This window comes from Adiantum capillus-veneris, chromosome 16 (assembly GCF_014529385.1).
Source record: "Adiantum capillus-veneris isolate H3 chromosome 16, ASM1452938v2, whole genome shotgun sequence".
NCBI classification, from domain to species: domain Eukaryota; kingdom Viridiplantae; phylum Streptophyta; class Polypodiopsida; order Polypodiales; family Pteridaceae; genus Adiantum; species Adiantum capillus-veneris.
This window is the reverse complement of record NC_140946.1, coordinates 140,903,432-140,929,110: the sequence shown is the minus strand read 5'-3', so window position 1 is coordinate 140,929,110 and position 25,679 is coordinate 140,903,432. Positions and strand designations below refer to the sequence as shown.

Below are 25,679 nucleotides of genomic sequence, written 5' to 3'. Positions count from 1 at the left end.
CGATGTAAACGAATGACATGCTCATATAAACTGCTTTATTGGATTATCACCCAAGGATGTATCACGAGAGGAAGAGTGGTACGAAAAGAAAGACGTGACTTTTAGTGCACAAGTTGACATTCTAAACTTTGACACCCGAGATGTGAACAAATATAGGGGTAGAACCTCAATTGTAGGAACCAAAAATTGGTTCATTGGACCTTTCGTATTTATGTATCTCCCTAGAAACACTATGTATCTTTTTGGTCTTCTGCAGTTATAAAAAATTTGATATAACACATTGTTTTGAAGATATAATAATTGAAGCTGAATCTTGGTTTTATCATTCTAACTAACTTGAGTGATGGGGTATGTGTGTAGATGACTTCGAGAGATATGGGCGGATATACTCTCTTGCCTTATGGTGGAGGAGCATTTTCAAACTTGAGTAGAAGTACAAAGGCTTGTCACTACCATGCATAACGGGGAAGAGAAGAAAAGGTTGATTTCTACAGATTTCATTGTACGAAATACCTTCCGAGCTTGGTATCATTATGTTACAAGGAACCTCGAGTTTAGACTCCCTGAGCATAAATCTTCTCCTGTTGGGAGTATCGAGTGGATACAATCTAAGTTGAAAATGGAGATTGTAGTCACTAATCAAATATTGTACATAAATGCTTATGAACTTACCCTAAGACCGACAAAGGAAACGTGGATGACCAGAAACATACTTCCTTTAGTAATGGCTACGGATGCTTTGACATTGTTGTGTTTAATGTATGGGGATGGCAATGTGAAAACAATGACCGACATTCCTTTATCCCAGTACCTTGGAAGTTATTCTTTGACTTATTTGGGAAGTCACTAATCTGCAATCCTTACAATGTAAAAATTTTATACAATGCCTACAACAAACCTTAGTGCCTTGCAGATTGTGCAAATATATACAGCTCAGTGGGATGGGACGCACCGGATGTGTTTCCAAAAGAATCTGCTTTCTTCGATGATCCATACCAAAATGGGAGTACCTGTAACCAACAAATATTTTACTCAAGAATGGTATGACTCACACGCCAACAAAGAGATGTAGTAGTCAAAGATCATAAAGGATTATTGGAATCAACCATCAGACATACTTAAGGAATGGGACAACTATACTTCATTGGTGGAAAGATATCACAATGGATATTACCGAGTGCATTATGTTAAAGCCATTTCAAGATACTTTGTAGACTTTTTGGAAACCCAAAGTTTTATGATATAGAAATTGGGTTAATTTAATCATTATTGTTTCTCCTATTTTCTTCTCATCTTATCTTTAAATGTCTATTTTATTTTATTTAAGGACTTCGAGCAGAATAGAATATTTTATTAAGTGTAACCTTGGTTGATATGGTGCAATAAGTTACCATGCCTCCTAGAGGAAATGCGACTGCTGCTAACGCAAATACGCCTATTGTTCCTCAACACACCATCATCAATAAAGACATTGATGCTATGCTTCGCAAGTTTCAACCAGGAAATTTTAGCAGGGAAGGTAAAGATGTAGACAAAGTTCTTGAAGATTGGATTGAGCGCATGGATGACTACTTTGACTTAGCCCCTCGTCAATAGTAAACAAAGCTATCATCGCTAAGTTCAAACTAGAGAAAACAACCAAGCGTTGGTGGAGAAACCATTGCACAGAAAACAATGTTGATCTTAATGTTGCAACTTGGGATTATCTTAAGACCCAGCTTAAGAAGAACTATCAAAACAAGGTCTATCATTGAGACCGTATGAATGAGTTTCTTGATTGTACTCAAGGAACTAGAGATCTGGAATCATACTATCAACATTTCTTAACCCTTGTCAAGTATGCTCCAGCAGGAATGACTCAAGAGGTCAAGGTAGCTTGATTTGTGTTAGAGTTACATAATCCTATGAAGACTTAGAGTCCAGAGTTTTCATCTTACCAATTTTGCAGATGTCCTTGATGCAGGAAAACCCATTGAAATAAAGTTATCTACTATTGAAAAGAGGAAACCAGAACCTGTCCCTATTTGTGAAATCAAAAGACCTCGTCCCGAGGAGGAACAAAAATCTGGGAATCCACAACAAAGAAGAGAGAACTTATTACGTATGAAAGCCAGACATGATCATTTGTGCTACACTTGTTTTGATCTTGGTCATCAATCCAAGGATTGTCCATTTAACAATTCAAGCTTCACAGAATTGGTGGACAATTATGAACATAGAAACTTCAATCGGAATCGAAATTTTGAAAACTTTAGACCCAGACCGTCGACAGTTTAGAGGAACTTCAATCGGCAAAACTTTAATCAAAACCAAAGACAACCTCAAAACCAAGGGAATTTTAGGGCAAGCAATCCACCTTTTGTTTGAAATGGACCGCCTGTCAACAATAACAACAACAGGAATGTTAACCGTCAACTTCGTCCAAGAGGAGGAGGAAACCAAATACCTCAAGGAGGACCTCAAGTTAATAGAGCTCAAGGGGCTAGAGATTAAGGAAATCAGGCAAACGCGTATGTTCATGCTGCGATTGAACATCAAGGAGTGAATGAACAATTTTAAGTAATTCAAACCCCAACGGAGTATCAAGGTAACCACTTTACCATATTGATTGATTCAAGGAGTACACATTCTTTCATATCTCGTAAGTGCATCAGAAACCTCATTTTGCATGAACACCCTGATACAGACCTTACAGTAGAATTAGCTGCAAGTAGGAGGGTTGGATCTTCTACTTCAGTGGGTAACTTGAATTTTGTTTTGGATGGTCATAATACTTCTGCAAACTTCAGAGTCTTACCCATAGGAATTTATGATGGAATTCTAGGAATGGATTGGCTTAAAGCCAATGATGCGCTCACATACATTGTGAAGACGCTTCATTGGCTTTCGGAAATGATCAAAACTCTAGGATTATAGTTATTGGGAAACGGGGGAATCCTAAACTCAGACTAATGAACTTTACCAAACTTATGAAGAATCATACGAAGAATGAGATGATTTACGCAGTAAAGCTTAACCCTAAGGAGAAGAAGATAGATTCACCTTTTCACTGTCTTTGATAAGAGAATCAAAAACCATTTGACAAGCCACCAACATTTGTATCTTTCAAGGTCCACCTATATTAATTTTAAGAACTACATTGACCAAACTTCCAACTTTCTCAATGGTTGCTCTTGATGTTAGTGGCTCTACACTATGGCAATGCTCTCCAACATGAATAACCAGCCGTGTCATATCTTCCTCTTTTGGAAGAACGTAGTAGATCATTGTTTGACATGTGGCAGTGCATGTCACCACTTTTTGACAGTAATGGCATGTGACTACAGACTTGTCTCTCATTGTTGGGTATCCTTGCTTACCTTGCGATCCAAATGACCATGAAAAGACGAGTCATTATATCTTTATTCACTCAAAAAGTAAGGACATGTGAGCCGATAGCACTGCCAAATATCCCAAACAGTAGGTCAAGCAAAATATACAATTGACCTCCATGTTTGTTTAAGATGGTCTTGTCAAAGGTGACCATCAAATCACTGCTCCATTCCTTCCATTCTCTTTGTGCCGCACGCAGGTCAAGGCTCGAGGTAAGTGGGCTATAAGTCAGCTTCTTTGTACCGCGCGGAGGTGCAATAGGTTAACATATTGGTTTTGCTTATAAGCTGCAAGAGCTCACAAGTCATCTGCATGCATGCAAACGGTTTGTGGGCTCTTGCCCTTTGATAATATTACCATGCCCTTTGTGGGCTCTTGCCCTTTGACTAGAATTGATAGTTGCCCATATCTGCAAGAGCTCACAAGCTGCACGCAGACAGTTTATGGTCTCTTTACGTTTGGATTGGATTGTCATTCGATCTGTAGAGCCATCAGAATTTGGAAAAACCACGGTTTACTGTATTTTTAATTTGCTAGACTTGCTTGAAACCGGCTAGACTATGTGCTTTCCATGCCAAATACCATAGATTTTGACCTAAAAACCGTAATAGACTTCAAATTTTGACCTAAAAACTTGCCTCACTCCCAAAGCTTGCCAAAACCATTTTTGAGTGGACATTAAAGGGGAATGAAGTGAGGGGGTTTTCACTATCTTTCTTTTGGAGAGAGAGAGAGAGAGAGAGAGAGAGGTAAAAATAATCGTTTCTAAAATTTGTACTAATATTTTTAATTAGAAATAAACTACTATAGAAAAGATGGACAAGGGGGGCAATTTTACATTTCAAAGAAATTGGAGTCCTATACTAAAAACCTAGGTTTATAGTGTTTCAAGTTAGCATTACCAGTAATGAATAGATAGCTACTAGGTTCCCTAGTTAGTGCAATATTATTTCTATTAATATTATTTATTCTCTTTTACTTTTCTAGCTATAATAGCTAACTCTCCCATCACCTCTCTCTCTCTCTCTCTCTCTCTCTCTCTCTCTCTCTCTCTCTCTGCTCAAGCTTTTCATGCGTCCTCTACTTGATTTTGCCACGCCCTTTGCTCTATAGCTCGATGCTCTTCTTGCTCCTTGCACTCTCTCTCAAGTCTCTACAACTCTTATGCTTGTCTTACCATGAAAACACATTGTAGGATTTTGCCTTGTTTTACCATGAAAACACATTGTTCCGGATTTAGGCAAATCCTGTAAGTTTTGCACTTCTTGAATACTCCTTTCTTACATTATTTCCTTCTGCTTGGAGAAAAAGCACAAAATCATCTATGAACATCTTGATGAGAAGCTATTTGCCATTTTGGATATGCAGCCCTTTAATCTCTCGTTTTTTTGCCGCTTGCTCCAACCTAGCTATTAAAGGGTGTGTGCAAGAAGCAAACCAAAGCGGCGCTAGGGTGTTATCATAAACTACTATAAAAAAGCACCTGTACATTCTCTCTCTAGCTTTCTGGCATCTAAACTCTCTAGCTACTTTTATCACGCATAACATCTAACCTAGCTTTTTTAAGTTAAAAGAGTCATTTTTATCCTTTTTAAGTTTACAAAGACACTATTAGCCTTTCAGGTTAACAAAGCTATTTTGTTTCAAAAAAAGGTTGGGCAATACAAGCAAGGCTAAGGAAAGTTGTACCAAAGCCTATATAAGTCAAAGGGGGCCTAGGTGCCATTACTACAATGCAAATTGGTTGCTAGAAGCTCAGGCGCGATTCTACAGGATCGCGCCTACAGGATGCTTACGCAGGTCAAGTGCTAGGCGCCATCCTCTAGTGGAACACTTGGAAAGTTTCTTCTTTCAAGACGAGCATACATGTAACTAGTCATAAAGACATAAAGATAGCCAAAGACAGGTCTTTGTGCAAGGATACATATAGACAAAGACAGATGGTCTTTGTGAAAGGTGCTCTCTTTGGAGAGTTGGGAAGGATACCCACAAGTAGGATGTGGGACTAGTGCCCCATTCTTTGTGTCTATAGGACGAGACGTGGGAATAGTGACCCACTATGCGTTCGTGTGCTTGTAAAGAATATTCCCCACTAATAGAGATACTTTTCACGGTGGAGACTGGCCCATCTTTCTAGTCAACATTTCCTAGTGCTATACTAATAAAAAGAGGAAAATGGTATAACCTTTCTATCACCCAAGTGTGGTAGATTGGTTATGCCATTTCCCTCTTGAATAACAGGTCTTGAGTTCGACTCCTCGTCAGCTAGATCTTCAAGGTATCTTGGGATAGTTTTCTACGACGTTACAACTCTCTTCTTCTTCTTCTTCTTCTTCTCTCTCTCTCTCTCTCTCTCTCTCTCTCTCTTCCAGTCGCATGGTTTCAACATGGATAGATTGCCTCCATTTCAATACTCCCTAGATGCACCCTCCTTGTCTCACACGAACAGAGATCACTAGACTCATACGTCAAGATCTGATTCAGTTAGATACCAGGAGCACATAAATACAACCGACACAAGAGTTGGGCACGAAGATGGCCTTCTACAGAGAGCATCTTCTCCAACTCACGGAGGACGGCTTTGTGACTAAGCCTGCATACATGGATACACACTTATCTCATGGGATAAGATGCGCTATTGAGCAGATACGCACATCCTCACATCAGCTCCAGATCGAGATTGGCCGATTTCAAGGAATGCCCGTAGGGGCCAAGATATGCCACCTATGTAACTTAGAGCCAGAGACAGAGCTGCACTACACATGTCATTGCCCGACGTACTATGAGATACGTGGCCGCTTCCACTGCCTGTTCAGAGAAGGTTTCGGACCTTTTCTAGAGTCATGAGATACAAGGATCAAAGATGTCTCAGATTGTTCCTAATAGAGCTTGCTGAGGATATCAGGGGAAAGACAATCTCAGAGACAAAATACAAATTTCTTTACACTAGCCAAGGGAGAGCCAGAGGAGCAGTCATTACAACAAATCTTAGAGCCCACCCATACTAGAGGTACGCTGCTTGACCGAGCCATTGAGCAAGACGCCCACGATCTCGGGAGGTCTCCCACCACCTGCGAAGGCTGCAACATAAGATACAAATCACTCTAGCTCAACATGCAAGATGCCCAACCACATTACTGACCATGGAGGAGGTTGACAAGATCCGTCAACGACCGATAAGAGATCTCATCTAAAACCCCCTGTATCTCGTCTCAATCCCGAATCAGCTTCAGATTTATTTCCTTTCTCCTTAGTGTTTTAGTTTTAGTTTTAGTGTTAGCCCTTTGTAACTTATAATTTTCGTACTCACACATGATATCAAATTCACCGATTGTAACTTTTTGGTCTCATAGGTCATTTTGGCCTTTTGAAGACGTTAATATAACATTTCATTTCTCTCCCCCCTTAGATATTATTTGTGGATAAAGAAAGTACATTTCCTATTTTGTGACATTGTCACGCATTGTTTTGTTTGTACATCTAGTCTTATTTTATTAACATTGCAGCACAATGCTGCCCATATTCATAGATCGTGTTAAAATAATCTAAGAAAAGGCCACAATTCACTCATAAAGGAAAGTACAGTTATAAGCTCATGGTAGTCAATCACCAGACTATATAACCAGCACCTCCACCATATGTCAATACTAAGGCAATCCCACCAGTGACCAAACTCATTAGTGGATCAATACTACGACAATCCCACTAAACTCATCAGTGCCCAATAAAGGTTGTAGACTAAGTATGAATATATGCTCCCACACGCATAAATGCTCCATCATGCCTAGTATTGACCAAATTCTAGCACAATCCACTAATGTCTTCGTTGCCAAACAGTGGACTCTGTATGAGCATGTTCTCCCATGCACACCCCACACACACACACATGAGCATGCATCTATATGAAGCTCTGTGAACTGAGTATCTATCACTGCTCTAGAGATGCAAGGTAGACTAAGCCATAAGGAAGCCTAGCAATAGAAAAAAAGCATTAGATAGAAAGAATTTAGCCAGCAAAAAGATAGTTGATAGAGTATAAGCACCACTACAGATAGAAAGATCGTATCAAATGGTCGCAACTCGGACGAAAATTCCGCTTGTTGAATTGTCAGCTAATGCATCCAAGAAAGCCCAAATTCACCTGTAAAGAAAAGTGAGCTTATAAGCTCATGGTAGTCAACCACAACACCATACAACCATCAGCTCCATCATGCGTAGTATTGACCAAATACTACAACATCCCCACTAATGTCATTAATGCCTAACAATGGGTGTTCACAAAGTGTTTTCTACAGTGCTATTTTGTTACCTGCTTCATATTGAATGTTTTCTTGTTTCTTCTTTTACCTTAATCTTTCAATGCTCCAGGCGGAGAAATGTGATTGCATTATACTGTTTTTGTCTATTAGAGAATCAATGTAAAAATTTCTTTAAGAAATTTGAAAAAAACTCAAAAACATGGGACATATAAAGACAAGAAATTTGTACCTTCTTGGGGCAATGACTGCAACCACAACCATGACTGTCCAGAAGCTGCAGCACCACGACCACAACCACCGTTTGGGACCAGCAGCAGGATGTCCTGAGGAGGGGAGCAGAGATAATGCAGACAGTCGGTACAACGTCCCCGACTGGGCAGAAGTAGCCACAGGCGTCAAGAGGACGGGAGCAACTAGGAGCCGCGAGCCAAAGCAGGAGCACGTCGGGAGCAGGACATCCAATATTGCAGGGGAGAGAGTGGCCACACAGTGATGTGGGCATGGGTGGAAAATCTGGCTGGAGAGAAAAATGAAATGCAAGAATGTGTTGCCAACTGGAGTTCAGCCAACGGAAAGCCTTTGGCCGTTAGCTTTTAGAATAGATGGCTTCAATGTCTTTGGCTTTCTCTAGCATGCCAGCTCCTGCATATATTTCCATCATTAAAATGTAAGCTGCTCCATCACATTTATCTAATTCTAGCGCTTGCTCAAATGCCCAAGTCCCCACATTAACATCTACCCACTTCCTGCAAGCACCCAAGAGGCAATGCCAGATGGCATTATCAGTCGAAAAAGGCATCCCTTGAATAACTTCCACTGCATTCACTAGGTTTCCAGAACGTCCAAGAAGGTCAACCATACAAGTAAAAGACTCGATATTGGGCTTCAAACCATAAATGAGGTACATACTATCAAACAATTCTCGACCCTTTTCTACCAGACCTAGCTGACTACACAAACTCAGTAGGCAAATGAATGTGACTTCGTCTGGAAGGATGCCATCATGCTGCATTTGTTTGAAACTATCCAGTGCATGTTGGCCTTGCCCCTCTTGAGCATATCCTGCCATCAGAGTATTCCAGTGGACGACATTGCGAGTAGGAAGCTTCAGTAGGACATTTTGGGCCTGTTGAAGAGCACCACACTTGGCATACATGTCCACGAGAGCACCACCCAGCACAATATTCAGCTCCAACAGCCCCTGCATCGAAATCTCATCATGGATTTGCTTTCCCTTGTTGATGGCTCCAATTGCAGCACACGCTTGGAGGATGCATACATAGGTCACTACATCTGGAAGGATGCCCTCACACTGCATCTGCTTGAAACAGTCAAGAGCTTGTTGGCCTTGCCCATTTTGAGCATATCCTGATATTAAAGCATTCCAGGAGACGACATTGCGAGAAGGCAGATTCTCTAGGACACTTTGCGCCTGGCAGAAAGCAGCACATTTGGCATACATGTCCACAAGAGCATTACCCAGCACAACCTGATGCTCCAACAACCCCTGTGTCGAGATCTCAACATGGATTTGCTTCCCTTTGTCAATCGCTCCTATTGCAGCACAGGCTTTAAGGATGCATCCATAGGTCACTTCATCTGGAAGAATGCCCTCACACTGCATCTCTCCAAAACAGTCAAGAGCTTGTTGGCCTTGCATGTTTTGAGAATAACCTGAGATCAACGCACTCCAAGAGATGACATTGCGAAAAGGGAGCTTCTCTAGGGCACTTTTTGCCAGGTGAAGAGCACCACACTTGGCATACATGTCCACGAGAGCATTACCCAGAGCAACCTGATTCTCTAATAACCCTTGCGTCGAAATCTCATCATGAATTTGCTTTCCCTTGTCAACGGCTCCAATCATAGCACAAGCTCTAAGGGTGTACAAATAGGTCACTTCGTTCGCAAGGATGCCCTCATGTTGCATCTGCCCAAAACAATCAAGAGCTTGTTGGCCTTGCCCCTGTTGAGCATATCCTGAGATTAAAGCACTCCAGGAGACAATGTCACGAGAAGGGAGCTTTTCCAGAACACTTTGTGCCTGGCGAAGAGCACCACACTTGGCATACATGTCCACGAGAGCATTACCCAACACAACATGTTGCTCCAACAACCCCTGCGCTGAAATCTCATCATGAATCTGCTTTCCCTTGTTGATGGCTCCAAGTATAGCGCAAGCTTTGAGGATGGACACATAGGTCACTTCATTTGGAAGGATGCCCTCTCGCTGCATCTGTCCAAAACAGTCAAGAGCATGTTGGCCTTGCCTGTTTTGAGCATAGCCTGAGATCAAAGCACTCCAAGAAAAGACGTCACGAGAAGGAAGCTCCTCTAGGACACTTTGTGCCTGGCAAAGAGCCCCACACTTGGCATACATATCCACGAGAGCATTACCCAGCACAGTATGATGCTTCAACCACCCCTGGGCAGAAATCTCATCATGGATTTGCTTCCCCTTGTCAATTTCTTCAATCATAGCACAAGCTCTAAGGAGGCTCACATAGGTCACTTCATCTGGAAGGATGCCCTCACGCTGCATCTTTCCAAAACAGTCAAGGGCTTGTTGGCCACACCCATTTTGAGCATACCCTGAGATCAAAGCACTCCAAGAGACGACATTACGAGTAGGGAGCTTCTCTAGAACACTTTGCGCCTTGCCAAGAGCACCACACTTGGCGTACATATCCACAAGAGTATTACCCAGCACAATGTTATGATCCAACAACCCCTGCCTTGATACCTCATCATGAATTTTCTCTCCCCTGCCAACTGCTTTAATCACAGCACACGCTTTGAGGATGCACACATAGGTCACTTCGTCTGGAAGGATGCCATTGTGCTGCATACATTCAAAACAGTCTAAAGCATTTTGGCCCTTTCCCTTTCGCGCATAACCTGCTATTAATGCATTCCATGGGATAAGACTGCTGCTGTTATGCATGTCAAGTAGTGCTTGTGCTGTCTGGAGCTCGCCGCATTTTGCATACATACTTACTAGAGCATCAGAGTAATCCTTCTCACCCAATCCCCTTCTAAGAAGCTCATTATGTAACCTGGTGCCTGCCAACAGATCTTTATTCTTACAGCTGGTCCGAAGCTCGTGATGTATTCTGGTAGCTCTCGACATATCTTGATGATCCCACTTAAGTGACGGTGGAAGGGAAACAGCAGCATGAGCATCCTCAGCATTTGAACTAGTCGCTGCTGCGATGCACTGATGCTCTGTTGGCGATCCACTTCGACCGAATCCTGAAGAACTCTTTCCACGACAAGTCCTTCCGACGCTCCAACTGCTCCCCTGCTGGCATGCCCATCGTGGACATTCCAAAACTTTGATGCTGATAAATTATTCCCGCCATGAAGCTGCTCTTCGCTTTGGAACAGCCTTGGAACATGATGCCTGTAACGAGAGAGAGAGAGAGAGCGAGAGAGAGAGAGAGACAACTGCCAGCTAAGAAGCAAATTATAACGGGAGGGCAATGCTGGGGGTAAGGGGGCTTTGCTTAGTTGGTTAGAACATTGGTATTGCATCACCATGGTGGGTTCAAACCCTGCTAAAGCCATCCAAGACAAAAAGGAACGTCCGGGTGGCCCGGTCTGTGTTGGTTGAATATCAAACAAATCTGACAAAGTTCAACACTTTTTATAAAAAAAAGAATAAGTCATACGGCCATGATGTGATCTACGACAAGATGAAGGTGAGCAGTAGATTTTGGTAGTGTCGACCAAAGTAATCTTAGGTATCCGTATTATAAAATGTAATCTCAAGTACCCATCATCTCATAAGTAAGTTTGGGCACTTGTCCTTCTTGTGACCCTTAAGGTGTTGTGGTCTTGATGATTAGCCCAGTTTCGATATTCTTCACCTTAAGGTTTAGGGGTCTAGATACCTATCCCAGCTGAGAATTATTCGCGTAAAGTGCATAGCTACAAGAACAAGGTAAGGGTGGGTGACCATAGCCTTATTCACCACTATATCACCCATCATTGTGCGGATATCTTGTGTGACAACTTGATTAGGGCGTGATTTAAGTACACCCCTCACTCAAATTCTCTCTCTCCATTGGTTGTTGTTAGTTCTCTTTACCGCATGGTCCTTGCAAAAAGTTCGTCAGATAGTCGGAGACCTTCCGCTTATCAACATACTTTTGTAAGTTACTTGCTTGTAGAGGCAATATGGGGCAAATGATTTTATTTTATAGATGTCTTCACCCACTAATGCAAAGAGATCACCAGACTCATACGCCATGATCTGATTCAGCAAGATACCAGGAGCACATGGATACAGCTGACACAGGAGTTGGGTACGAAGATGGTCTTCTAGAGAGAGTATCTTCTCCAATTCACGAAGGACGGTTTTATGATTGGGCATGCATACATGGATACACACTTATCTCATGGGATACGATGCGCTATCGGGCAGATACTCACATCCTCACATCAGCTCCAGATTGAAACTGGCCAATTTCGAGGGGTACCAGCAGCCAGGATATGTCACCTATGTCGCTTAGAGCCAGAGATAGAGCTGCTGTCATAAAATATAATACCTAACTTTACCAAATGATTTTCTCATATTAAACTGATCATTTAATATGGGAAGATAAAAGGGGAACAAGAGTTAGGATATAGATATGTGCTTCTAGACGTATCTCAACAGGGGGACCAAAAGGAGAAATTGTTGCATCTCAATAGGGGTCCAAAAGCGGTCTACCAAAGAGCAATGTGCAATAAGTGCTTCTAGATTTACCTCGGCAAGGGACCAAGAGGAGAGATGGTTACATCTCAATAGGGGTCCAAAAGGAGGTAGTCTATCAAAGAGCAAGGTGCATCTAATAGAGCTTAAAAGACCTTAGGGTTAGCTTCATTAAAGACCTCCAAAAGTTAAGTGTTAAAAAGTCATTTGACCTTAGGCAAGCTAGGGCTGACCTTGAGGTAGGAATCCTACCCAAGCATGAGGTGCTTGTCGGCTTGCTAACTAAAGTGCTTAACGTGTTTGTGGGAACCTTGCCCAAGCTTGAGGTGATTCTCATGCTTAAATGACTAAGGTTCTTGAAGTGTTCAATTCAAAGATAAACTCTCAAGAGGCATAAACGGTTTCCATGCTTAATTGACTAAGTGCTTGAAGTGTTCAATTCAAACCAAATGACTTAAGAAGCATAAAAGACACATGTCAAAATCCTCCACATGTGGCCCTCATGATATGCTTGAATTCTATTGGATAGGCTTTAAAGGGGTCCAATGATAATTTAAATGCATAAAAATAAATAATTAAGTTCTTTCTCTCAAAGAGGAAAAAGAGGACACATGTCCAAATGATATAATTAAATAATACAAGAGAGAGAGAGAGAGGTGGACCAAGCTTGAGAGAAGGGGGGGGGGGGATATATACTCTCCCACACAAACATACATACTCTCTCTCTCATTATGGGAAGTTTAAAGTGCAAAAGCTCCATCTCCTTCTCCAAGCTTGTTGAGAAGGGGAGAGCCTACACCAACACGCTTGGCTATGGAATGCAAATCCAACCAAGAGCCATGCTTCAATGTTTAAGCTTGTCATCTTCTTCATCTTCATTACTATGCTATTATGCTATGCTAAGCAAGAAGAGTGATGATAAGTGAGGAACTATTTTTTTCTCCCATGGATGATTCTTCTTCCTCTTTCGTACCCTCATTCTCCGCTAGCTCTCTCCACCTTCGAAGGTGTTTGAGGCCTTGGGACTGAGGCTTGGGATAGTTAATGCTTTTTGCAAAGTTTATGTTATGCTCGTGATGCATGAAGCTTTCCATCTTCATAGCATCCCCAAGGTCACAAGGAACACAAAGATTGTATTGTACCAAGTCTCTCTTGATGGGAGAATCTATAATACAAACGCCTTTTGGAGGGGGGACCGGCTCCAAGTAAATCCGGTCCTCAACTATTGTCATGTTCTCTAATATTCTCTTTCTTGGAAAACTATTGTTCATGCCAAGTTAATTAAGTACTTTGTTCATGTTGCTACCATCAATTAAGTTCACCCTCTATGTTCTCAAAGTAATCTCACAAAAATGCTCACTCTAATTCTCTTAATTTCACTATTCTCAAAGTTCATAGGCCATTTCCATTACATTGGTATTGGTTTCTCTTTTCTTTCTTAAGAAGAGAGGTCCTTAAGTAGCCTATTAATGGTTAATTTTGTTAATTATATTAGGGTAAGTGGGACTGGGATCTATTATCAATTTTGTTGAGTCCACTATGTGTGATATGGTGCACACCTCAGGAGGTTTAGTCTTAATAATGGGGTCTTTTTAAACTTGCCTACGGCTTTACCATTATTGAGCCATAAGAAGTCCAAAAGGAGCTATCCCTCGGCAATTCTGCTATGTTAGACTCACTCCACTACTCTCTATAATTAACCAATTCGAGCTGTGGGTGTAGATACTTAAGTGCTTATTTTCAAAGGCTAAGAGGAGTAACAACTAAGGTTTTGAATTGCCAAAGGATACACTAAGTAAACACATAAGTATAATTAGCATGGTTGACAATAACCAAGAGAGTAGAATGAACATTGATGAGTTTGATTTTGCACATAAAGGTGCTAATGATGATGCCCCCGTGTTTATCAATTATCTTGTTACTAGGTTGCATCAAGCTATGGGCAACCCTACTGTGCAAGCCGAAGTTACCCAACAACTTCGTACTTATGGGATTTCCCTTCCTCTCCAAGAGGAGAGAGAGCTTAGGAGGTCTCTTGATGAGACTCCGGAAAGAATACTCTCTCCCAAAAGAGAGGAGGAATCCAAAGAACGAGAAAGAAGCAAATCCCTAAGTTCCTCTAAAGATGTGGCTCCACGAAGACGGTGGTCTAAAATGTCGCCAACTCCTCCCAAGAGGAAACGGTCAACCCATAGTCCTTCTCGTCACTCCAAAAGGGAAGAGAGAAAACAAAGGAAGAAAAAGGCAAGAAAGAGGTCACCCTCTTCTCCTTTTTCTTACCTTCGTCCTCTTTCGGCAAAAGCTATGGATATTATCCTAGAGAATAAAAGAGGGGAGGAGATCACAAAAGCTCAAGAAGTTCAAAGAGGGAGGAAAGAGTATCTCTTTTCTCACCTATGATGGCACCTTTAGTGCCACCGATAAAGTATTGGCCTTCATCAACAATTTGATGCGGCCTTTGGAGACGAGGGCTTCACGGAGTCCTCCAAGCTACTCCATGTAGCTATGCACTTCCAAAAATCTGCTCGTCAATTGTGGGCTAGCCTTTGTGGCAACGACGAGGACCCAGAGGCATGGAAAACTCTACGAGTTTCCATCATGGAGCAATTCTTTGCAAGCGATGCAAAGGACAAAGTGCTTACCGAATGGCGGATCTTGAAGCTGCTCTTCAACAAGTCTATCCACAAATATGTAGAGAAGTTTTGGAATTTACATCTCAAAGCTACAGTCTTTCAAAGGATAGACTTCTCCGAACAAAAGTAAAAATTTTGTGCGGTATTACTTGAAGAAATGGCCGAGTATGTCAACTCACAACGGCTTAGCACTATCACCAAAGTCATCCACCACACTATGGTTTCTTCAAGGATCAATTTTCAACAAGGGGCAAGAAGAAATTTCAAGCCCATGGAAAACAAGGATCGAAATGAAGCTAAAGGGAAGAGCAATGCTCAAAACTCTTCCTAAGGCAACACCAACATCAACAACAACAAGGCCAAGGAGAAAGGATCTTACAAAGGTAAAAATAAGCTCTCTCTCCCAAAGAATTAGAGGCCTTTCGTAAATACCATAAATGATTTAAGTGTGAGGAGCAAGGACATAGTTATCGTTCTTGCCCCAAAAGAAATGTACTCAATGACACTCCTAGAACCTCCATGGTTGAAGCTCCAAAAGAGGATACTCATTGCAAAGGCTCATACCTCTCCTATGCTTGGGGAAAAGTAAGGGAGCATAATGCCCTTATTCTCTTTGACCCTAGCTCTACTCACAACTTCATATCAATGGAGTTGGCCACTAAGTTGGGCATTCAAGCTTTTGAGATGGGAGATATCGTAACTGTTGACGCAAATTTCAAGGGACAGAAAGCCTCCGTTACTCCCTTGATTGGGAAGTTGAGGCTTCATGTTCAAAGCTACGTCGACAAAGAATACTTTTTTATCTCTCCTCTCCAACATAAGGATGTTATATTAGGGGCACCATGGTTCAGCCGCATGGCTGCCAACTTGAAGTTCCCTGAAAGGAGAAGCTACTTTACCTACAAGGAAAAGAGCATGTACATTGATGCTAATGAGTCGCGGAACACCATCTGGTAAATACTCTTGCTTTTGATAAGTCAATGAAAAGCTCGCTCTATTTTTTGTGTATATGATTTTTGTTAGAGAATCTGTAAATGATTCTAATGTTTTCACAAATAGCAATAAAGGGAATCAAGAGGAATTAGAGTTGTCTAATTTCTTAAATGGACCCCAAGATGTTTTCATTGGTGACATCCCTAGTGAGATACCTCCAAAACGAGGGGATGATGACCATGCAATAGAGCTTCTAGTAGGAAGCTCACCGCCTAATAAACCTCCTTATTGAGTTTCACAAGCTCAACAAGAGGATGTCATGAGGCAAGTGCATGAACTGGTGGAAAAAGTGATGGTGAGGCCTAGCTCCTCTCCATTCTGTTCACCAGTACTTTAGTGCAAAAGAAAGATGATACATATCACATGTGTGTCGACTATAGAGCACTAAATAGAATCACTATAAAAAGAAAATATTTCCAGTGCCGCGGGTAGAAGATCTATTTGATAAGTTACAAGTTTTGGCCTGACAAATGCTCCATCCGCATTCAAACTCACGATGGACACAAATCTTCAGGCCACTCAAATTCTCTTGAGGAGTACAAGTGAAACCTCCAGGTAGTCTTTCAAGTTGTGAGAGAGAATAAGCTTTTCATTAATCAAAAGAAAAGTGAATTTTTCCTACAAGAGATTCAATATTTAGGTCACATTATCTCTCAAGATGGTATATGTATGAATCCATCAAAGTTGGAGGTAATAAAAGCATGGCCCAATCCAAGGAATCTACATGAGCTAAGAAGCTTTATTGGTATGTGTGCATACTATAGACGCTTCATAGAAAAATTCTCTCAAATAGCAGGACCATTGCATGACTTAACAAGGAAGAACATTAAGTACTCATGGACTGCTAAAGAACAAAATGATTTTGACAAGCTCAAAGATAAGCTTACCTCCCAATCAGTCCTTATGCTTCCGGATCTCTCAAAGCCATTTGAGGTCCAATGTGATGCTTGTGGTGATTTCCTTGGAGTAGTTTTGCTTCAAGAAGGGCATGCCATAGCATATGAGAGCCGAAGGCTCAATGCCGATGAACGGGTCTTGGGAATATACAAAAAAGAGCTTTTAGTTGTTCTACATGCCCTAGACACATGGAAGCACTATCTCTTGGGGGCTCCATTCATCCTACGAATGGATCACAATGCCTCAAGAAATTCATCATGCAAACCAAACTCTTCGACAAACAAATGAGGTGGGCAAATTTTATTTTGCAATTTAAATTTCATATTGCTCACATTGCTGGCAAGCACAATCAAGTGGTCGATGCACTTTCACAATGACCAAGGGTAAATGTGTTGTCTATAGCAACTCACAATGATCTATCTTTTATGATAGATGAGTATGCTATTGACCAAGGCTTTAAGTAGGTAATTACAACCTTTGCATTAGGGAAGGAAAAAAAAGAACCGTTCACCTTGAAGGATGGTTATCTTCCAAACAGCAATAGGCTATGTGGTACTCACCAATAAAAGAAGAAAGTCATATATGAATTCCATGCTTCTCCTTATGCGGGGCAAAAAGGGATCCCGTAATCTACTCTTCGAGAAGTAGAAATGTATTTCTGTTGGTCTACCATGAAAAGTAGACATACAAGAGTACGTTTCAAAATGCGTGGTTTACCAAAAATTGAAATTTGATCGAGGGAAGCAATTTGGATTGTTTCACTCGACAGGCTTAGCAAGAAAACACACTCTATGCCTGTCAAAAATACTATAAAGGCACATCAAATGGCAACCCTCTTTAGATCTCAAATTTTGAAGTATCATGCCTTAACAACATTGATAGCGTCGGACAAAGATCCTAGAATGACCAGTAATTTTTAGAAGAGTCTCTTTGAGAATTCAGGAGTTAGATTAAATTTCTCTTCCGGCCTATCATTCTCAAATGGATGACCAAAGTGAAATAACTAATCTAACGATTCTTGAATCTACTAAAGGCCTATGTCATGGAAGTAGATCAGCATTCTCAATGAGAGAAGTACCTACCTCTTATAGAGTATGCGTACAATGACATTGTACATATTCTATGGGGAAAGCGCCTTTCAAGGTTAAAGAGGAAAGATCCAAAAGTCCCTTACTACTTAAAGTACATGGGAAGATCTGCGGCTGCTGATGAATATAGCCAAGACTCACAATAATATTTTTCCAAAGATTAAAGAGGTTATATCCATCTCGAAGCAAAGGCAAAAAGGGCTGCTGCTAATAAGCGCAGAAGAGCCTTAGCCTTTAAGAAAAATGATTGGGTCTTGCTAAGTTTCTCAAGGCTCGACTAAGGCGTACTACGGGCAAGAATCCTACGGGCCACCAAGAGTATTATGCTAAACTAGCAAAAAGATACTATGGTCCTTTAAGTTTTAATTCTTAAGCCACTCAATAAGATGGCTTATCAATTAAAGTTGCCCAACCATTGGCTCATGCACAATGTTTTCCATGAGAGCTTACTTAAACCTTACAAAGGAGCACCACCAAAACAAGCAATGGTTGCAAAACCTCCAAAAATCAAAGATCAAGAAGAAGTACTTCGATCTGAGTCCATCCTACGACATGAAGACAAGATATTAAGAAACGGTAAGGTTATCCGACGATATCTTATTAATTTAAGGATTATCCTTTTAAAGATGCTAGAGAGATGTAAGGAACCTAGCTTAAGGATAATATGAACCTTGTCAATGCTTACAATGCTATACTAGAGTAAGCAAATAAAAATGCATTTTAAATTAACAATGTTTTTGTCTTATAAGACTCATTATCTTTCTTTTATTGTGCACAAATGTAGGTGGTGAACTTACAACGGGAGGTGCAAATTCTTTCTTGTTTGTATGGATATGTAAAATGATAGGTGGAGGTTGTGTCGAAGCTTCTATTTTCATATATGAACTACATGAAGAGCAAGAAGCTTCATTTGTTTCTTCTATTTTTGAGCTGAGCGAAACAAGCCTTTCTCGCTTGGGTACCCAAACTAGCTCCAGATCAGGTGTATAGTGTTATGTGACCTTTCCCTTCTCACAATCTTCAATCAACTTAATCATTACAGGATTTGACTCATATGGGTCAAGTGACAGGGAAGAGCACCATTTACGTTTTGGCACCCATATTTGATCATTTCCTTGATAGTAGCCTTGGGCTACTACCAAGGAAATGATGGGATTTGACTCACATGGGTCAGGTGACAGGTAAGAACACAATTTATGTTTTGGCACCCAGATTTGATCATTTCCTTGACAGTAGCCTTGGACTTTAGGAATCCAACACAACGTTTTCTTACATTTTTGGGAGAAAGTGGGGTGTTTCTTACAAGGCTTCTATTTTTTAGCATCAAAAATTGTCCGCTAACGAAGCTTTAGGGACCCATTCATATGTTTTCTTAGTTATATTGCGATGGGTCTTGTGTGTCTCATTTTTTGTTTCAACTACAGAAGTTAAAGCTCTAGAAAGTTGTGCTATAGGGACATATGGTTCAACCTCTTGGACATGCACTGTTTTGGGTTGTATTTTCTTGAGAGGCAATTTCTCAGGGACTATCACTTGAGTGGCAAGCTAAGACTTGGTTTCTATGTTGTGACACTCCCAGTCTCCCAATTAATATATCATCCACGTGCATCCTAGGTTTATATTGCCTTTCATAGTTGTAGCAGGCATGACCAAAAAATCTTGAGAGACAACCTCGTTGTCAAAACTGGCAGAAGTGTGTCAGATTTCAAAAACCGTAGTTTTTTTCATGTTGACACTCTTGACTTGGATAGTACTCTCAGATAGAGATGTCTTTCCCAATTGACACCACACTCCATATGACAACAGATTATATCTACCACCCGTGTCCAATAAGGCGTTATATAGCACTTTTCCATAGACGCTATTTAGCTCAATAGGGTATCGTAGAGGTGTATCAGAGTCCAATCAATCATCCTCTGTTTCAACGTGAAATTCAAGTGTAACTCCAAGGTTGGCCTCTCGTTGGCGTCTTATGCATTGTTGTCGCTCCTTAGCCTCAGCTTGAGCTTGTATCTTCTTCAATTCTGCTTGTGCCTTGGCTGCCTTTTTTTTATGGATGGCACGTATCTCCTCTTGGCTTAAGGATCATAATATCTTGTAAATTTTCTCCCATTGAGGAATCCAATGGTTTCAATTCCATCAAGAGTTTCCACATGAATGGTACCTTGTGGAATGATTTCACATACTCTATATGGTCCTTTTCCCGCATGTTTTAACTTTTTATTTTTATTACGCACTCCATACATAAGGACTCTATCACCAACATTGATATCTTTGTTCTTTAGATGACGGTTAGACCATTTCTTTCTCCTATCTTTCTCCACAAATGCATTTTGAACAGCCAATTGCCTTTCTTTGTCTAACCTTTCAAGGATATATAAATGCTCAACTAAAGGGTTACCATCCCAACCTTCTTGTGAAGCTACCCGTAGACTAGGAATTACAAACTCCCATGGCATAACTGCTTTGGCCATATACCATTTTGAATGTTGTACAATTAATAGCCATTTTGTAAGAAGTACGATAAGCCCATAGAGTTGATGTCAGCTTCAAATCCCAATCTGTGCAATGAGCTTCCATTTTTTTGGTCAAGATAGAAATTTAGGTCTTATTAATGCTCTTAGCTTGGCCTTTTGATTGTGGATAATAAGGCGTGGACTTATGGTGGGCTATCATGAAGTTTGTCGTGAGTTCCTTTATCACTCCATTTATAAAATGAGTACCATTGTCACAATTTCAAAGGGACAACCAAATCTTGCATATACCATTCTCAAAGAGAAACTTGGCAGTTGACCCACATCAGCCTTGCATGTCGCCCTAGCTTCCGCTCTCTTTGTCACATAGTCAGTGGGCAACAATAATATATCAAGATTGAGTGTTACGAGCTGCCGGACTAATTGGGCCTATAAAGTCTAAATCCCATTTTTCAAATGTTTGAGTCACTTTGACAGGATGTAAGGGCATCTTATCCTTTCGTTGTGTGATCTTATAACGTTGGCATTCATCACACCCTTTTGCAAAAAGTGATGCATTCTTAAATAAGGTAAGCCACCAATAGCCTGATTGCAACACCTTTCTAGCAGTTAGCTCCTCTGAGAAATGTCATCGGGCTATACCCATATGGGATTCTTGTAGTATGTATAAATACTCATCCTCACGAGCACGTCTAAGTATATCATCCTTCCCTATCTTGTAGAGAGCTCCTGCATTTAGAGAATAAGGTTCACATTCCTTTAATAGTTTTCAAGCTATATCCTTACGAAGCTCTTTGGGTGGACACCAGTTAACTAAAAAGTTCACAATCTTCTCACTCCATTCAGGCATGGTCTCGACTAGGAACATGGAAATATCGGGCAATTCATCGTCAATTCCAGTAGGGACTTCACCATTGGGTATGCAAGACAAATGATCCACCATGACATTTCTTTTACTAGGTCTCACCACAACAGTAAAATCAAACTCAAGAAGAATTAACAACCATCGTGTAATTCTTCCAGTGGAACAAGGTTTATTTACTAAGAAGGTAGTAGCAAAATTTCTTCACTACATAAATCATAGCTAAACCTTCCCTCTCTATAGTGGTGTAGTTTTTCTCATCATCATTTAATTGACGACTTGCTAAGCTAATGGGGTAGTCCAATTTTATGTTCTCCTGGTTGAGCTAGAACACACCCAATAGCAAAGTTCGATGCGTCACTATGCACATGGACAATTACATTCCAATCGGGCACTTGTACAATGGGAGCACTGGTTAAGGTCTTTTTAATAACTCATAAGCATGGTCACAGTCCGTGGTCCAGTGGAACTCAATAAGACGCTTTTACAAAGGACGAGCTATCTCAGCAAAGTTTAAAATAAACCGCCTATAATAACCAACATGGCCCATAAACCTTTGAACTGCTCTGTAGGTGGTGGAAAATTGGAAATGGCTTTAAGTTTGCTCTCATCTGTGGAAATCCCATTTTTGGACACTATATGTCCTAAAATGACTCCATGTTTAACCCAAAATTGGCATTTGGAAGGGTTTAAGGAGATGCGATACAATCTGCACTTCTCAAAAACTTTTCGTAAACATGTTAGATGTTCTTTCCAAGAGGAATAAACACAAAGGTCATCTAAGAAAGCTTCGCAAAACTCCTTCAAATATTCTCTAAAAGCAGTGTTTATCAATCTTTGGAGGTAGCAGGGGCATTGGTTAAGCCAAAAGCCATAACACGAAATGCAAACACTCCAATTTCGGTTATAAAATCCGTTTTAGCTTGGTCCTCTAGTGCAATTGTGATTTGATTGTATCCGGAGCACCCATCTAAAAAGCTATAAGCTTCCTTTCCTGCAACTCTTTCAAGCACATGTTCTGAATATGGAAAGGGGTAATGGTGTCTCCTAGTGGCGTCATTGATCTTCTTGAGATCCACGCACACTCTGAGTTTCTCATTCTTTTTTGGCACAATAACTATTGGAGACACCTATTCTGAGTGCTCAATAGGGTATATGAATCTACATTTGACAAGCTTTTCAATCTCTTCTCAAACAATCTTTGCATACTTAGGATTCATTGGGTAGGGTTGTTGATGGACTGGTTTAGCTATGCTATTCATGGGGATTGTGTGTTGCACCACAAAAGGTGGAACACCTTTGATATCATGATATGTCCAAGCAAATATATCCTTGAATTTCTTGAGAAGTTCTTTAAGTACATACTCCTCAGTCTTTGTCAGATCTTGGGCAATGAAAACAGGTTTGGACCCCTCACCAGGGTTTGATAACTCTCTTTCCTTAACCATCACTAGACCATCATAGACTCCATTGCTTCCATAGATAGGTGTTCTCTTGACCTTTGTATACACAACCTTCTTACACTCCTCTCTGGTGTAAGATTTGAAATGCTCAGGTGCAAGGTGTAAGTCCGTGGGATCTTGTTGTTCTATGGACTGTGGCTTCTCTTTCACTTCCTTTTGTTGTTGAGCTAGCTCTTGATTTTGTCGTCTCCTTACGGTACGGCTCAACTTTCACTTCTCTGTAGCCTCTAGTTGTGTGATGTCAATGGGTTGTGAACTACACCACATAAAGCTTTGAAGGTATTCACCCCAGTTATCTACCAACTTTCGATGAGCATCACATGCCCCTATATAATTAAGCCATTCTGCGGTAGATTTATTCTTATTTATTCTAGCACGCACATTTGCTCGATATCGTCGCCTCTTATATCTCTTATTCTTCTTGTGTAATTTTTTATTACTTCCGATCTCTAGTGAAGAGTCACTAGATGAATCACTACTTATGTCTTATGCTCTCCTGGATAGATTGTCATCTAGGGTACCACCTGACATTGAATGGTTTATCCCCACATTTTCACCAAGATTTAACTCAGATTCTTTGTCCACAGAGTCGATTGATGATTCTGACTTTGAATCGTGTGGGCTATAGTCTTGTGAGATGCTACTGGTTCCAATGTCAGTCAAGCCTTCATCTTGTAGGTCATCAGAAGCTATATGTATTGCTCCTATCATATTTAAGGGTACGAGTTGTGGCATTTCATCCCCATCACATGTTACCCAGGTCGTCCCCCTACTTCCCCAAGTATCTATGGTTGCTGCTAGGTGGACCCAATCCACATTGTCAGACTCAATCATCCTAGGTAGAACATCCATATAAGGAGAATCTTCCCCAACATCAGTGTTCATTTTACACGTATAACAATACTACAATGGGGCCAAGTGAACTATGGTGTCAGATCTATGATATATTATAAATCGATTTCCTAGAGGATATGCCCAACCAATTACAAGATCCACTCAAATGACAGAATCTTGGAACTGCAATTTGACATGATTTTTAGACCATTCATGCACCATTTTTGCTTCCCTCATGAAAAGACATCCTAAGATCTTGGGTGGTTCACCATTCAGTACCCCCTATATAACGTGCGTTCGTGGGATATTAAAAAAACCACTCTTTTAACATGTCTAAATGAATTAAATGACCCCTTATTTTAGGAAAATTTTTCAAAATTGAATATAAAAACCCCTTATTTTAATGTATCTCTGTTAAATTACCTAAATTTTTTGCATTTTAAAACCCCTTCTTTCGAACTTACGTTATACATTAACATGATAACATAGTGAAGTCCCCTGTGCTTGGAAAAATCCATAACAATAAAGATTCCTTATTTTGAGTCCAAAGACCTGTTAGGTATGTCAAGCCCGTGGGCACAGCCTATAGCAGGCAGTTCCAGTTTGCATGGCCATTGCATGGCAAGCATGGAAAGGTATATATCTAAGGTTATTTTCTCAATCATATATAGCGTGTTTTTTGTTCTTTGCTGTATCGAATCTCTCTCTCTCTCTCTCTCTCTCTCTCTCTCTCTCTCTCTCTCTCTCTCTCTCTCTCTCTCTCTCTCTCTCTCTCGCTCGTTCTGCCTGCACACTCGCTATGACCTGCATCCGGTACCACCCGTCATAGCCTATGCCTCAACAAGACCTTGATCTTGAGATCTTCTATCATCCCAAAGGTTTAACAATAGTCCCATTGGCCATCTTTATCACTATGTTTGTGGTCCCAAGGTGAGGTCTTCCCATAGTTTCTTTTTAGTCACAATGCTAACCCCAACACCACCATCAAGGATTCCCTTCACAGTTAATCCCTTAGTAGTGATTGGTATGGTCGCATTGGATTCATCTCCTTCAAAGTATTGTCCCAACTCGTTAACGTGTGTTTCAACAACAGAGTTCTCATCTAGGTTGGGTTGTGGATCTAAGTGTTCCCCCAGTGTTCCTCCTCTATTGGCATCTCCCTAGCTCCATCCGTCTGTGCAAATTGTGGTCGCCCGACTTTAAGTTCTCCATTGAGAAAAGCTCAAAGAGTTAAGAATAGCTCGGGGTCTCCATATAGTTTGTACATGATGGTGGTTCTAAATTTTGAAGCCATGAAATCCATCAATTTGGAAATATTTAATGGTACTTTTTGGGCTTCAGCCCCTTGACGTAGGGAAGATGGGATCTCCATTTCTTCGATAGGTAATCCCTCTGTAAACATTCTCTCCAACAAGAAGGGAGTACGCCCACTTTCCCATGACTTAAAGTCACTTTCCTCTTTGATAACACTAGGTATGGCTAGTGGTATATAGACTTTGTGAAGTTGCTTTTGCGTAGGGAACACTGTGTCGGTAATCTTGATTTGCCTAGGTGCTGGCTCTAGATCCCTTTGGGTCTCTTCTACCAAACTCATTAATTTCTTGACTCACTCGATCTCCTCTGTAGGGTTTGGGTAAGTTCATATCTTCTCCTTGGGTCCTGGCCATTGTGGCTCATGACGATCTTCCTTGTTTGTTTCTTTCCTAGTGGTCATTTTAGTCTCCATGGTTTCACCTGAATCAAAATCCTCTTCAGTGTCGTTCATATATATGTGGTCGTCACTAGTCCCTATGTTAGTCTTTGAAATGGGGTCTCACTTCACTGCTTTTTGCGATCTCTTCCTTCATGTTTTCTTCTTCTTCTGAGATTGGGCAATTGATGATGTGTCTCTTTCTTCAAAAGTATAATTTTGGTTTTGGATCATCAATCTTGTGAGTACATTTATTGGTACCACAGGCATACTTTGTGTTGGCTCCTCAATAACTTCAATTAAATTCAATGGCGTTATCTTTGGTGCATTTGGATTATTAGGACATTGGGCAATCAAATGATCTATGCCACATAGATTACACATGAGTATCGGCATTGTAGATGTTCTCGCTTGATTA

At 40.8% G+C, this 25,679-nt stretch overlaps 1 protein-coding gene across 2 annotated transcripts; it reads right to left on the bottom strand.

Annotated features, from left to right (window-relative positions):
* Positions 1-802: 802 nt before the first annotated feature.
* Positions 803-11,095, bottom strand: LOC147439971 (pentatricopeptide repeat-containing protein At3g09040, mitochondrial-like). 2 transcript variants are annotated; one of them, XM_086485684.1, is made up of 3 exons: positions 7,861-11,095; positions 7,416-7,513; positions 803-1,010 (listed from the first exon to the last, which is right to left on the bottom strand). In XM_086485684.1, exon 1 carries the CDS (start codon positions 10,759-10,761, stop codon positions 8,218-8,220), a length of 2,544 nt encoding a protein of 847 aa, XP_086341810.1. In that variant the 5' UTR covers positions 10,762-11,095; the 3' UTR covers positions 803-1,010; positions 7,416-7,513; positions 7,861-8,217. The 2 variants fall into 2 exon arrangements, with proteins under 2 accessions (XP_086341810.1, XP_086341809.1); XM_086485683.1 differs by lacking the exon at positions 803-1,010 and having other exon boundaries at positions 7,089-7,513.
* Positions 11,096-25,679: the final 14,584 nt, after the last annotated feature.

Coding starts and splice junctions, on each gene's coding strand:
- LOC147439971 (XM_086485684.1), bottom strand. CDS start 10,761: ATGTCGAGAGCTACCAGAATACATCACGAGCTTCGGACCAGCTGTAAG.